This window comes from Dermacentor variabilis, chromosome 2 (genome assembly GCF_050947875.1).
Source record: "Dermacentor variabilis isolate Ectoservices chromosome 2, ASM5094787v1, whole genome shotgun sequence".
NCBI lineage: Eukaryota > Metazoa > Arthropoda > Arachnida > Ixodida > Ixodidae > Dermacentor > Dermacentor variabilis.
This window is the reverse complement of record NC_134569.1, coordinates 166,504,798-166,520,570: the sequence shown is the minus strand read 5'-3', so window position 1 is coordinate 166,520,570 and position 15,773 is coordinate 166,504,798. Positions and strand designations below refer to the sequence as shown.

General features: G+C 45.2%; 1 protein-coding gene across 2 annotated transcripts in view; it reads left to right on the top strand.

Annotated features, from left to right (window-relative positions):
- LOC142572924 (diuretic hormone receptor-like) overlaps positions 1-15,562 on the top strand; it is a 193,300-nt gene extending 177,738 nt beyond the window's left edge. For both annotated transcript variants that reach the window (XM_075682380.1, XM_075682381.1), the window contains 3 exons: positions 5,151-5,283; positions 9,988-10,029; positions 12,533-15,562. In XM_075682380.1, the coding sequence (XP_075538495.1) occupies positions 5,151-5,283; positions 9,988-10,029; positions 12,533-12,781 (424 nt within the window). In that variant the 3' untranslated portion in view covers positions 12,782-15,562. The remainder of the gene's footprint in view (positions 1-5,150; positions 5,284-9,987; positions 10,030-12,532) is intronic.
- The last annotated feature ends 211 nt before the right edge of the window (positions 15,563-15,773 follow it).

The following is a 15,773-nucleotide window of genomic DNA, read 5'->3' as shown; positions in this document are numbered from 1 at the left end:
TTCGTCAGCATAAGCGACTGGCACTTCAGATGAAGTGCCAGTTACTTTCGGTGTTTCTCAAGGAAGCGTGCTTGGCCCCTTGTTATTTTTAATATATATTAAAGGGAAGCTGAAAGCTTTTCCAGAAAAAATGAGTGAAGAGCAGTACGTCGTGGTTTTCAACCCTCTGATTTCGAATATCGCATCGAAATTGAGCGAAAGAAAGCGCAAACATATTTTATTTCGACGAAAAGTGCAGCAGCAGACACGCCCAGCTCGCGCGCCTCGTTTTCGTCTGTGATTGGTCGGGCGCCTCGTGACGTCAACAATGGTTTTTCGTGCGGACCGACTGCTGCCGCTACACACGAAGCACGGTTCAAGGTAGTTTGGTGGTATTTTGCTGAAACGGTCATGGAAAATTTCGAGAGCTTGCGTTTCTCTGAGGAGTTCGGCGTTAAGTCCAAACTCCACGAGAGCGATTTTGCGCGCCACGGTGACGGGCGACGGCTTCGAGCGACAAAACGGGCCGTCGCTTGAACAGATCGCTCGGTGTTGTCGCTCGATCGCTCGTTTCTAGAAATCTAGAACTCGTCGCTCATCGCCCGGAGATGCTATGAGCGACTAGCCAATAGTGCGAAGCCGAAACTGGATGTACATAACCCAAATACTACTGTTTGTCGCACGGAACAAGCAAACTATTGAATTTTACACGTGCAAAAATAGGAACCTAGTGCAAGACCTTCCGAAATACTTTATGCTCCTTCTTCAGTAAAACATCAACTTAAATTGATAAAGCATGCGTCACGCTAGTTTCGGCGCGTATATTCCTGCCCTCATATCGGGAAGTCGACGCTCAAAGCCGTCGCTCGTGTGGAGTTCGGCTTGCAGGCGACGAGTGAACGCGACAGACATCGCCTCGCTTGTCGCTGTCGCGTGCAAGATCACTTCTAAGTGGTTTGTACTTTACTCCCTACATGTACGAGCCGAGTGCGAAGAGCCGGCCTCTCCAAGAAGGAAAAAATTCTGGTGCAAGCACATGTTTTCCACGCGAACGAAGGCGAAGTGTTAGCATCTCCTTGTGTTGAAAATGCTTTTTGGCGAGTATGTTTTTTGCTGAGCTGCATTCAGCGTTCCAGTGAGTACGTTTCCGGGCAAACAACTGTAGTGTTATGTTCCTGCATGCCTCCTCGTAGAACGTAAGCGGTGATGCAATCTTCGGGCATTTTTGCGCTGCCCCAAAGCTGTCGGCAATCTACACAGACGGTTTAAACGCGGGAAAAGTTTACCGGCTGTTGTAGCGCGTGTAGTATACAACCTTCATCAGCGCGCCATCCGCACGCTACTCGTAACCGGCGAATTCCGTCAGCTACGTGAGATGGTCGGTTTCTTATGTGGGCGAGAGAAGGGGGAGCGCAGCGTCCTGGCGTGAACAGGCTTTCCAACATATGCAAACTTTACGCTTGCACTGCGTTATGGTAGCTGCATGCTGGCTGTTTCACAACACACGTGCGAATAGAAATGTATATATATATATATATATATATATATATATATATATATATATATATATATATATATATATATATATATATATATATATATATATACGCGTCTGCGTATCACTCAGGGATCTGAGCAATCAACGATAGCATGCGAGTACTTCAGAATGTGCGCTTCGTGTGTTGCGAGGCCGCATTTACAGTGAAGCTATCGTTTCATTTCGAAATACTGCACCAGCGGGCCAATTTCTGCGTTTGTTCTGATTAAATTTGTCGACTTCGAACATGTATATGGTTACCTTGCAAAAGAAGCGTGCATAACGATATACGACATGATGAGAGACGCGGAAGACGAACATGAGACAGTAGTAGCTAGAGGTGAAGTGAGACTCGGAGGCGAAAATGGCGATTGCCGGTATGTCAAAGCGCTATGCTTCAACCTTTAACCGTGCGTGGATATAATATATATATGTCCATATATAGTTTCTTTTTATGTGCGTGGCTGTGTTGTTTTTGTTCATTGATTATTAAAGGGTGTCGTGAATTCACGCTACGCTAGGAAGAGGGATATTCGTGCTTTTATTGTGTTCGGCAAAAATATACTGCGCGTTGGCTTTAATATTGATAATGTCTGGCTGCAACGTTCTGCTCTGATTTGTTTCTGAAACGTCTAGGCAGTCAACTCCACCGTGGGTCAATCCGCGTGCCTCTAACCGTAAAACAGCAAGGCAAGTGGCTGTACTTCATCAACGACAAGATTAACAAAGGAATGAGACGCACTAACAAGCAGGCACTTCGTGGATTACCTTGTTTGCAATGTCATCATTCGGATGCACTAAAAAGCTTTGAAATAGCTAGCTTCGCACCAGCGATATGTCATCAGCCGGCCCGCTGATTTTATTAGCTAATGCTTGCTAGCCATACTAACTGCACGTAGCAACTTTCTGCATCTGCGCTTTCAGATATATTTCTACCTGTCTCCAGCTGCCACCTCCTTTACTAAAAGGCGAGGGATAAAAAATTATTACAGCTGCTTCACAGCATACGAAATCGCATCTGAGTTCTCTTCACCTGCTTCGCATGATCAATGCATTTTGTTTTCGGGTTTGTGAAAAATGGAACAATACTAGTGCTGTTGTAAGGCCTAATACTACTATTTGAACAGGCTTTTCTATTGTTCCTATTGCCGTTTTTCATATTGCCCAATATATATCAGCAGCATAACGCGTCAAGAAAATATTCACAAAGACGATTTAGTCAGCAAACATGCCCTTTGCAAGCACATTGGTTATTAGTGAGATTCTTTGCCTCATAAAACGCCATCCATTGTATTGTTTTGCGCAAAAAAGGCATGTAAGTATTCGTGTTTTATGAATGTGCGCGAATGTTTCTAAGCAATTATTGCTAATCACAGCGATTTGTTGAGCAAGTACCATGCAATGTTTCGTTTCATTCATTTCAGTTTTATTTTGCATTAAAAAAAATCGCATTTCTTTTAGGAATACCTGGGCAAAAACGGGTCATTGGACAGCTTGAATGGGCCCGGGTAACTTGCAAAATTTCAGCAGTGTAACTTTTAAACATTAATAGTTTTACTATCGCAGAGCGATTCACAGATGCGTGCTGGCAAGAGAGCTTGAGAGCAAGAGAGCATTTAGCCTTGTCAAGACATTGAGTTAACGTACGTCATTTATTTAGGGCCACTAAAGGCAAATATTAAATCAAGCTAAAATGATAGATTAGTGTTCGAGAATCTCTAAGGCGTCAATATTATCGCGTACAGAGCCTTAATAACAGAGGAATTAATTGCAAGACATGGGTTAGAGACTCCCCCGGGACATTCAAGCACTTACCCGATGACGAAAGCAATCCCCAGCTAAATTCTGTGACTAGTACTCAACCATTCGTTGCAAAAAAAACATCATTGTGTTGTATTATAAATCTAAATAAAATGCTGCTTGTCCAGTTCTACACCATTTCTTAGAAAAAGGGGCTAATTGAATTACCCGTGACAACGACGCAGATGGTCGAAAGGTTTCATTTTCGCCCACGCTTTCGCGTTTAATTAGTTTCATTATCGCTGTAGTGCATCGTGGGTTTTGCTGGCTCGCGAAACTCGCAGAAACTGCAAGTAGCAGAGAATTCAACTTCCATGTGACGTCGCGGGATGCGCAAACAATCTACGCCACTTGACCAGAAAGCAGCTGCGGCGGTGAATTCACCCCTCTGTCTTGGCTCGGTACCGCCGTTTGTAGGGAGCCATTTTACTCACCGACGGCAGCAAAGGGGGGGGGGGGGTGTGATGGCGTATGCAACGTCAGCACTTCCCCGGTTGGGTGGCGGGAGGTTTGAAATTTGAAAAAGGCATTCGGACCCTCCAGGTGCAATTTTCTCGTAAACAACGTATTTTCTCTACGCGAAACAAGCGTTGCGAGGTTTCTGGAATTGTATTTAAACAGTCCATGTCTACTTAGTAGTTGCCTTTAGTGTCCCTTTAAGCTTTGCCTAATGAAGCCGCTGAGGCGTTCGTTGGTTCTCTGCGTAGCGTTGATTTCTTTCGTTGATCTTACACGTTGTACCGCATGCTTCGGCAATGAATGCTTTGTTCACGTCGACTAGTTCTGATATCTTATGATGCTTTAGACTAAGAGGTATATTGGAGGGTTTGAGCAGATATCCTCAATATAAAGGTTGTTGCCCAGAATTTTTTCAAAAAGTGAACCATACCTTAATCGAGAAGTGAGTATTTTTTTAAGTGTACAGAGAACTTGTGGTGTGAGCCTTTGGTATTCACTGAGTGCAATTTTATTTATCGCCAGCGGATCTATTCCAGTTTTAGGTATAGAGCTATCTAATTTTTATAAAGGCCACAACGTTTCTTTGTGGCTGCCAGTTCAGTGCAACATTCTCTGTAATGCCCTCGCCAGCAGTAACGCTCTGTCCGCCAACAACGGTACAACCAAGCAGTTTGCATATCTTCTTCTAGACGTGTGGTTGCAACAAAACTAGTATCTCTCGTTTGGAAGGTCATGCATAGTGACTGGAACTGAAACTCCATGCGTATCTCCTGCTATCGCCTGCGAATTCCCTAGCCTTCCCTGGTGCTTCAGCAACCGGAAAGCCGGTCTACCGGCGATACGGTATTATCCTGTTACTTGTACTTTGGTGTTGCGTTTCTCAGTTCATTCCTTGTCCAAATGGCGCGTCGTACATCCTCGCACTTAAAGAATCCAACGCAGGTGATATTTAAAAGAGAAGGCGTCAACTCGATCTGTTTGTGGGACCCAATTGCCTCTTACTTATAACGACAGCTGTTTGCGTACAAATGAAGGTACGAAACGGGCGCTTTTTCTAAGATAGATTAGAAGTGCGGGTTCCTACATTTGCAAGTCAAAAATAAATAAAATAAATAAGTTAATAACTAACAAATGCAGAGGCGTGCTGCCTTTGCCACATTGTGTGGGACACAGAAAGCAACTAGTGCTGTCAGAAGTTCCTTGGTAGCTGCGTTGTTTTTTGGTGGATTTGAGCTGGTGCCCTTGGTAAATATTTGCGGTAAACAAGTTGTAAAAAAGTTGCAGGCGTATGGCGTTGGTGTGTGTGTGTGTGTGTGTGTGTAGTGTCATGTTTTCTGTGCTTTTCTGTTCCGGTTTCTCTACCCCACGTACACAGGAAAGCTGCCAAAGCTCTGCTAGTCCTCTTGCCACTTCTTGGTGTCACCTACATTCTTGTTATTTGGACACCTACGCACAAGACAGCCAGAGTAATATTCACCTATCTACAGATTACCCTGCTATCCACACAGGTGAGTTGTTTTTATACTATCTGTCGCAATAACTTCGGCATCACTTCAAGGGATATATAATTAGATGTTCCATTGGCAATGGCAATCAGCGGATAGTTGACTTATTTTAATTTTTCAAAGTGAGGCACTGTTTGGAGCCTGTTGGTATTGCATTCGAGCAGCACGCGAACAAAATACAAGGAACAAAATATAAATTATATATATATATTCCGTGATGATATATGTAAATATATTTTGTCGGAGGATTTTTTACTTTCAAATGCTTTTGTTGCTCTGCAAGGCGGCGAAAGTTTTTATTAACTTATTGCCAGCCGTAAACACAACGCGGACCCTATCTCAGACAAGTACACGTTACAGAAATAAATTAATTGAATATAATTACAACAGCTTCTTTCGAAAAATGTAATTGATTGCATTTGCCAATTACTTCGCCACGAAAGTAATTGAGCAATTACTAAAAAAGTAGCGGTCTACTTTACGTTACTGTCCTCCAAACTTTTATTATTATTGCACCAAGAGCGAACGTGTAAGGACCTGCTTTGGTTCTTTCAGTTCCTCCTCTGCAGCTTTTCGCAGAGTGCAGCCCTTCACTCATTGTGTATCTTGACTAACAATTGTTTTGCAAAAGTTTCTTTGGTCATCCCTGATTTCTTGTGCAGATGATCTGCGCTGAAAACTTTCGCGCTGTGTGCGCTAGAAAGAAGGGCTGAGTAGTAAGGCGCGAACACCTCGCCCAACAGTTTGTCGTTGTTCCATACTGCGACGCTCGTGTCCGGGTTCCATGTGAAGCGCTTCATTGTTGCTCGCGCTCGGAGGAGGTGTTCCCTACAGGGCCAATTAAAAGCCGGATATATCCGTAGGTCATCTCGTGGCATGAACGCTCTAAGTTGCTATCCCTGTCGAGCCATAAGCAGTGGCGGTTCATTTTCTCGGCAAGTGTGTGGTGGAGTGTTAAGATGAGGAAAGAAATACTGTGTGCCTAGGTTTGCCTTTCTCAACATGCGATTTGGCGAGGTGCTGCGCAATGTGGCCGCGGACGTTCTGATGCCAAAGTGTCAAATGGCCCACTGAGCGAGACAGCTAGGCCTATGCAGCAGTGAAACGGCACCTAAATTCCCAACTGGCTGCGACGCCACGTCACGCAGCTCGCCTCCGTGGAGCAGAGTGGGCGAATCGGATCAGCCTGTGGGCTGTAGCGCTCCAGGAGTTGCGTGGAGAGAGAGGGCATCGCCGCGACGCCACGTCACCAACTCGCATCGACGGAGCAGATGCGGCAACGCGACGCCACGGGGCGAGGCGGGTTGTCGTCAGCGAGGCAGTCGCGTGACGCACGTTCGGGTGCCGCCATCTCGCTCTCGGAAGCCGGTGCGCTGTCCGTACCTCTCTCTCACCTCCACTAGGCTTAGCTGCTGCGCGCGCCTGCCGCCCTTGGTGGTGTCTGCTGCCTCCTCAGTCTAGACGTCGGTGGCATGCGGTGTCCTTGATTTCTCAGCAATATCGGGCAAACGATTCCGGTCTACAGTGAACATGCTGGGGCCCTATAACATACAACTATTTCAATAGGAAGCAAGACTGCGAGTCGGCCTAGTTGGAACGAATTCATAAGTTTTAAGATGAATAAGTTTTAATATTGCAATATGTTTTTATTCCAACTCCTGCCGTCAAATTTGCGTAACCGCGGATGCAAGCATCGAGCGGTGACCCGCAGGGTTGCCTGAACAGACCAATCGAACACTCTCCTCGTTTATAGGAGGTCACTTTTGTTTGCTTTAAAAGCTAGTAACATTGCCTACACTGAGAGGCGTGTCTTATCCGATTGACTGACAGGAGGCGAGGAGCATGTTCAAGTGGAGAGGCATTCGATGGGGCCGAACCAGTGCACTGAAAATCGATAACCGAATGAAGAGGATGGTGCCGGCATCTGCGATTCGTCTGCTTTGCCTTACTTAGCTTGCGGTGGCTGGTCCAACATCACGGCGGCATGCAACGGGAGGTTAAGAATGCCGCTAAAACGGACCCTCAGCAAAGAAGAGTTGGCAGAGCGAGGTCGTAAACGTACCGAAAGTGCTCGAAAATTTTATACTGCAACACAAAAAGTTTTATTCTACGCAAATAAACCCAAGCTCTCGGGAAGGTGCGAGTAGTTGAAGTTGAAGTTGAAGTCGAGTTTATTTACATCGCCAAAAAATCAACGATGCGGGTAGGCCCGAGAAAAAAGTAAAACACAATCACTTGAGTGACGCCCAAGCCCCCCTGTACAAGGCATACAGCGAAAACGCAAATTAGCCATTGCCTGAGCCATCAGGGGCAGCCATCTTTTGTTTCTTTCTGAACGGGACAGCCTGCGGCTAATCAGAAGAAAATTCAGTTTTGTTCGGCATAATAATGCATCATTAACGCGTGCACAATCGAGAAGAAGGGATTAACCGAGAGGCCCGATTTTTTATTAGTCGTATCATAAGAAGCGAACAAACACTGACACCAAGGACAACATAGGGGAAATTACTTGTGCTTAATAAATGAAATAAAGAAACCATAAATTGATGGAAATGAAAGTGGATGAAAAAACAACGTGCCGCAAGTGAGGACGATTCCACCTGCGAAGGTTGTGGGATCGTTCCCCCCCTGCGGGAGGTTGCTTTTTTTTATGCACTTTCATTTGCATTAATTTATAGTGTCTTTATTTCATTTGTTAAGCACAAGTAATTTCCCCTATGTCATCCTTGGTGTCGGTGTTTGTTGGCTTCTGATGATTTAAGGCGTACACGTCACTTTGACTCAGTGAGCTGTTGAGGTTTTGTACCGTCACGTGACAGGCCGGTGAAGTCGGTGCAGCCCGAAAACTTTTGGCCAATAATTGTGAGCTAATGGCGAAAAGGTGTCGAATTATAAATAACTACTTTTGCATGCATAGTCAGCGTGTACACGTCATATCAGATGAGGAGCTATCGCGGTTTTGGTGACATCGCGTGACAGACAGGCGAAAAGGGAGTGGGTGGTCCAAAAAAGTTTCTGACCAATCGCGGAGCTCTGATTGCAGAATTGGCATAGAAAAGTTTGGAATAGCTTTACGTTATAGCGCCCCTATTGTAAGCTCTTTGCAAAAGAAAAGAAAGAAGAAAAAAGCCTCACCAATTTCATCGCATAACTCGATAACATACGCCGCAGCAAAACTCGAAGGAACACTTAGCGGTGTTCAGTTGGAAATGAATGTTTTCGCATTCCAAGCTCATAATAATTGCTTAGGTGTCCTCGCATACTATAGTAGTCTCTGCGAAATCAGTGTGGTCAAAGCTGTATCGCCTGTTACAGCGTCTCCTGTCAATAAAGTAACTCACTACATGTCACTGATTGCTCAAAAAGTAATTAAAGTAATGTGATCAATTCCAAAACATCGCAAAAAATATAATTGAATAGAAACGAAAGTTGCAATTTAATTGCTACGTACAAGTACTACCCGTATCGGCTGCCTACTTATCGAATCCTGCGTGACCGACAAAATTACAGACAGACGTGTCATATGACATATTCGTTGTATAGTTCACAATGAATGCGAGGTACACGCGCGGTTCCCTTTTTTTGATATATTTTCCGTATCCACTAAACCTCGTTTTCCTGTCTCTGTTTTGTATGCCTGCCCTTTCAATCAATGACTGCCTGCCAACTAGCTTAGCTTACTGTCACTCTTACGAGTGCGTTGGTGAAAAGAATAAATGCGTTTTTTTTTTGTGCGTACTCATCGCATCCGTATGACGATGAACTAGGAATTAAACCAAAAGTATAGTCTTCAGATTTAGGTTTGTGCTTCTCATCAACACTTTCCGGTCATAGAAACCGCTGAAGTTGACCTATTTAGCTCTCTTTAGCGCTACACAAGCAGTATTCCCTAAACATGTAATTTATAGGTGCGCTAAACAAAAATGCGGAAATGGACGAATAATTCATGCAAAACCGCATAATCGCTTATCATTTCGGTGCTAGCTTGACAGCTGAGAGGTAATAGTGTGGTCAAAGTAGAATAATTTGAATATCACGTCGTAACCCCACTGCCAGTGCACCAGTGTGACGTGACAGGTTTTAAAGTATTTCTGTTTCGTATTTGGATTCCTCGGCTCACTAGATTTCTTGAACGTGCCAAATTCACTCTTTAGCTCTTTGAGAACACGATGCAAACTATAATTTCCCAATAAGAAAATTGACTAGCCGTGATGCGGCGTCACAATCCATGTCGCCAAGAGAGCGGGTGCGGCAACTGCGAGACAGTGTGAACACCCGCCTTTTGTTTTTTACGGGATTTGTTGCTGACAAAGCCTCGTCTCATGATAAGCGCGAGTTCCTTGATATCGTGGAAGCGTGTTTTCCTCATACACATTAAATAACATTTGTTTTTATAGTGGCCCTTTCATTAAAGGGATGAGAGCGAATCTGACAACGTGGGAGCAGATGAGATAGCGGTATTGCCGGGCTTTGAATTGGCAGCATCGATGAAGGCCGGCACTTCAGAATAGAATTATCAGTCTAAGGAGTTATACGTCAGAGACGTTTATGACAGTCAAGCTGCTATTAGCGCACTGTCAGGAATGTTGCTTATATCGTCAGTACGTGCTGTACATGAATGAGAGTAACCTTGTTCATTTATATGGTGCCCGCCCGTTAGTAGAAGGTAGTTTGACAGCCACATTGAAGCAATGTTCGCTTTCACAGGGTTTCAACGTCGCTGTACTCTACTGCTTCCTGAATGGGGAGGTGAGTATGATATTCCTTCTTCACTGAACAAAACTTAAACTCCAACCAATCACATAGATAGCAAGAGTTTGCGTTAGAGCACGTTCGCCATTATATTTATCATAATCAAATTAACTTCTTTGCCATTTCGTGCTGAAAGTATACGAACGCGAGTTCACTCCTATGGCTAGATTGATGCTAACGGCGCTTGTGTTTATGACAGTTAGGTGCTGGATGAAGTGAAATATTCATACCACCAAAAATCTAGGTCATTGCGGGGTTCACTATATATGGAACAAAGATTCAGTATACAACTTTCATTTTCTTTCGTGGGACTCTGCACAACAAGCATTAAATGTTGCGTAAGTTTGACACAGCTGTTGACAGTCCATGAAAATTTGTTAATGAAGGTGATTTTACAAAGAAGAATAAATGCTAATATTGGGCTGCTTTAGAAGAGTTCCTAAACGCAGTATCACTAACGCGCCGAAAGAAAACCGCTGAAGATATCCTTCATCCAGGGTAAACGAGAACAGTTCTTTCAACACATGATTATGCGACCTGAGGATCGAGAAAAAAAAAAAAACATTGTGCGTGCTAGAAATTAAACTTGCAGTTTCATTTCTTGTTTACTTAAAATATCACAATATAGCCCGAAAGGCGAAACTGTGATTGCGGTGGTGATGGTTATTGCTATCGATTTGGTTTAAACACGTTGTCGGGATAGTTAGTTTGAATCTATTATAGAGTGTGTAAGTACGACTGAATGAGGACGTAGAAAGAAAAAAATACACGGAGACAGAGCTACTGTTCCCGCTCGTACAATATATATTAATAGCTGGAATCTTATAGTATAGTACGGAATCTATAGCTGAAAGTAGCGCTGTCTCTGTGTATCTGTTTCTTTCTGCGTCCTGGTTCAGTCGCGCATGCGCACTCTATCATTCAATCGCTTGCGATAACAAATTACTAGACATCTATACGAAGTAAGGATAGTAGTTTTATCGGCCACATAAAGTTGGGAACATTCGCTGACCAAGCAAATTAACAAGCATAGTGTCAGCGCGCACAGGCGTTGGCACCATGCTTGTTAAACATCAGCACATCACATTCGATGACCGTGGACACTCGCTGTGAAAACGCTGGCGCCAGGAAGCGCGGTAGCAGCAGCGAGCAAAGTTACCTTCGTGCTCTCTATAGCTTCAGCGCAATCTGGTCGGCGAGTAAAGAGCACGCGCAAAGGTATGAGCCGCCTGGAGATCGGTTTCAAGACAAGGCGCGCGCGAAGTGGTAGAACGTCGCCCCTCCTCCATCCAGCGTTTCCTCCCCGCTGTGCTCCCTATCGCGCAAGAAATTGAGGCGCGATCGTCAGTTGCCCTTGCGCCCAGTCGCGAAATACGCGGTTGCTGCTGGAGAAGAACGCTGCCCGCCTCCCTCCGCTCCCCCAGGCCCTTTCGCGCGACGAAAGACAGCGTGTTTCCTCTCCGCTTTCCGCCAGTGTGCGCGCTAGATTGAGCTGCAATCATCGGCTTCCCTAGGGCGTTTAACTCCGACATACAGCATGCGGCGCGCGGTGACGGTATTATCGCCCTTGGACGGCGGCGACGACGCGAACAGCAGCAATGTGCCCGGAGTGTCCGTATAATTGCTATCGCAATAAAATGCTTTCAGAAAGGGCACTTCTTACTCAAGATGCGAGAAGGCAACTCCAGATTTTGATTTACAGTTTCATACAATTTAGCATCCCGGATGCGCAAACATTGTTTGTTGAAAAAGAGAGAGCCTATTTTTCTCACCTCACACATGACGTGCGAGGTGAGTAAGTACAATCTAGCATAGCGTGCATTCTCGTCTGATAAATATCAGCACAATTTAAATAATGAAATATTTGGGCTCAATGGTTGGAGGCTGTTGCTGCCATCTTCATATATTCATAGCGCTTTTTAGAGGAAGCCAACATGCGTAGTTTCAAGCTGATAGCCGCATAATGCAATGTAGTTGTCTCCAACATGTATTGTCTTATGATTGTTTTGGTGAGAAGTCACCAAGGCCTTAGAAACCAATGAATTTTATTCCTTCTGCTTGATTTCACTTTCCCTAAATAAAGTTTTGTCTGTCAGAAGTAAGCGGCCCGTGTAAAAACCACAATCGTATTCCTTGTCAAAGCTTTCCAAACACTTTATGTGCTCTTTGTTGAAGTCTACTTCTTCGGCATAAATGATACAAAATAAAACCACGTAATCTTCTGCACAACACGCTTTTGTTCTGTTTTTTCTCCCTTTTTGTGCACAGTTATTTTTGCTCTTAAGTTTGCACGGACGCCATACTTAGCTTTCATGACAGCGTCGATAAAGAAGAAGCATCTGACGGAAAACACACAATTAGCCCATGCCGTTCTACGCTAAAATTGCACGCCGATTTGGGGCGGAATTTCGGGCTGCTTGATTGCGGAGGCAACAAGTTCGGGTGAACTCGAAAGCTAACCTTCATGTTTCCCATTTTATTGCCGCTACGCCCTGCGCAGGTGCGAAAATCTGTCCGGCACCACCTGGAGCGCTGGAAGACTGCTCGCGCCTTGAAACGCGGGGGCCGACGTCGCTCGAGCACATCGCGCTTTGGCGACGTCCGTGCTGCCAACTCCAAGCGGGGAAGCTGCGGAAGCTTCGCTACGACCACGACGTCGCTGGGAAACACGCGTCTCTACTCGGCCACTGGAAAGCGCTTCAGCAACACGTCCTACGGACCGGTGGCGCTCAAGGACGAACTGGTGTGAACGCGATCAACCCCCCTTCGCCACACGACTCATGTTCGCAGCGAACTCTCCGACGTTCCTCGCGGAAAGCAGCACCGGTCGCCAGCATGCGGGGCTCCCCTAAGGCGACGTCGCCCTGTGGGATTAGTGCAGGATGCGGCCTCTGCGTCAGCGTTCCTTCGTCAACATTACACCTTTACCGACAGGGAAGCGTGTCGGAACTCCCGTTTGCTTTGTACGTGTGGACTACGTATAAGCGAGCAGCCGCAAGCTAGGAGCCAGTAAAGTTAACAGAAGCTGCGCATTTATTCGTTGTATTTCTCAGTCGAAGATTTCCTGAGGCGAGAATCGCCGGTTCCGTCTCAGTTATTCTGCAGAAAAATTTATGCCTTCACCAACAGTGTTACGTGACAGATCCTTTGAAGAATTTTTTACCTGTGATGATCTGCCAAAGAATAAAGTCAAGAGGGTGGACTGTTAGCATGGGTGATTTCGCTTCCAAACCAACTACTATGAGCACATCATCTTGAGAACGAAAGAACTGAAGTTCTTCCGTGAAGGATGTGGGACTCGGAGAAATGTGCGCCCTACCGTTGGCATCGCTTCGGGAACAGAACATCGTTAACATTGTTCTCCGTGCTGAGAGTGTTTGCAGTGAATATTAGAGCTTACTTTCGCCAATTCAGTACGGCGCAGCTATGGTGCTGAGTGTTGACTGCAAATGGTGCGTGGAGGCCGTTACTATAACAGAGCTTCTTCCTTACGGCAACGACATGAACTGTATATTTTGCCTGGAGCGTCAGTGTATGGTTGTTTGTTTCGTTTGTAGACTTCAGTGTATGTGTCATTTCACGTGTGCACTTGTTATGTTATGGCATCAACGAACAGGGCGTGCTTAATGTAGCGATCCTACTGAACAATATTGCTTATCACGCTTCGTCAATGGCAAGAGCCACACTTCGCCCACGTGGAAGCGGACCGTTTATTTAGTGCCCATTGTACCTAATACAATAACTCAGGCTTTCTGATGCCTCATAGGACTCACAGAGATCATAATAGAGAAATAGCGTTGAAGGAAAGAAATCGTTACATTATGCCAACCCTGTTTAAAGTACACCGACGCTGTAAATTCCTACGGTGCGCGATGGCATAAACTATTACCGGCTGTTTGCGAAGGTGACACACTTGGGAATCACTTACTCTCGTTAACGCTTAAATAGGCAAAACAAAAAGACGTACAGAAAATTTGGAGGACGCTTAAGCTTCGCCTTTAGGAGTGGAATGCGGTAGCATTAAAAGATTCCTCACTTCTCGTCACGTTTCCCGGCAACCGCAGCTTTCCTGCGGATGTGCGGCGGCGAGCGCCACATCGATGGTGGTGTTGCAAGGAACGGAGCGGGCCGCGCCGCTTTGTGAAGAGTAGAAGTGCGGCAGAAGTGATTTGTGTTTCGGTTTCTGCGTAACGGCTTTGCGTTTTCCGGTATATTCAAATTACAATCCGACGCTATCCTGCCTGTAGCTCGTGTTTAGGAAGTACTTTAAGATTTTCCTGACGCATATTACTTTGAGGAATTCAATTAGTTCACTAAAGCCACTGCGCCACATGGTGGGCCTGCGCGGTTGTGGTTCGCAATGAGTTTTCGATAAACGGCTTGCGATGCGTGTGCCCGTTCGACTTTTGAGGGGACATCGCAGCTGCGCGCCTGCGCAGAAACTGCATACACATAAAAGATGATTTCATTCCTTGGTGCAAACCAACATTCTCTCGGGGCTCTATGCAGAAAGGACCTAGTATAGAGAGAGTGCACGCTATCAGCTGCATGAACGAAGGCTTAGAGTACATAAAAGACGATACCGGGCAATACAAATTTGGTTGATTAATGTCACTAAAGCGCTACCTAATGAGCATACTTTGTAATCCGTTACCATGGCGGCAGGGAAAAAATACAGGGGCTTACCTGCAACACTGATTATCGGACACCAATTGCAGCGCTGTTAACATTCGCTGTCAGGAAGGTTAACCGCAGTTTACTTATATACGTAGGGCGCGCTGCGTCAGTGTCAACTATACTAAGGATAGCTGCTTCCTCTGGTCGAAATTTTAATATATTATATCCGAAACGCATGTAAAGCTGGCAGTAAACTAATGCATGCTCGTGTTGATGCCGAGCACTGCGAAGCCGGCCTAACTGCATTTTTTTAAAATATTAACTATGAAATCATGGTTTCAGCGGGAGTATTCAAACAACGTTGTTGTGGTTGACACTGGCGATGAAAATGCCCGTATTTATTAAGCTTCTCTTTCGTAAGTGCCTTCCAGGATTCACCATAACCGCGGCGAACGCCTCGTTAACGGTCATCAGATGAGAGAGTCCAAAAGGCGGCGAATGAGAAAATTATCTTACGGTGGAGAAGTTTTGTAACTACGGGCAGGGAAGGCTTAGATAAATGCTTTCATACACTGTCCTCATTGAAAGAAATATGAAGCTATACTATGCCTTTATTGGCCGTAGACACGAAACCAACGAGTCAATGACTGCTATATCACAGTGTCAGGTGGAGCGACTTCCGTATCGTGTACAAAGCACTTGCCTTAAGCAATGAACATTTCTAGTCAGCCTCGCACAGCCATCATAACTGTTTTAACAGGAGCTTTGCTCTGGGCACCGATCATTGTTACAAACTTTGCATCTTTGCGAGAATGCGCCAATTGTAGCCACGTTGTTCGTTGTTTCGTGCTGTGAATTGTGATGAACCATGAATGTATATTTTAGTAAGTAAATGTCATTTTTCCAGCAGTAACGTTGAAACTCTTCACTTCGGGAATAGGAAAGAAGTCTGCCACGCATGGAAAAACGTCTCTGCAGGTTTGGATGGGCCGCATACAGGTTTGGGCGCCGGTCTTTTTCCTTCTTAAAGAGAGGAGAGGGAGGAGGGCATTGTCATGGTAATGTAAGAAAAGACTGCCTGGTCATGTGTTATTTTAAAACAGCCATGTTTGTGACTGATGGCT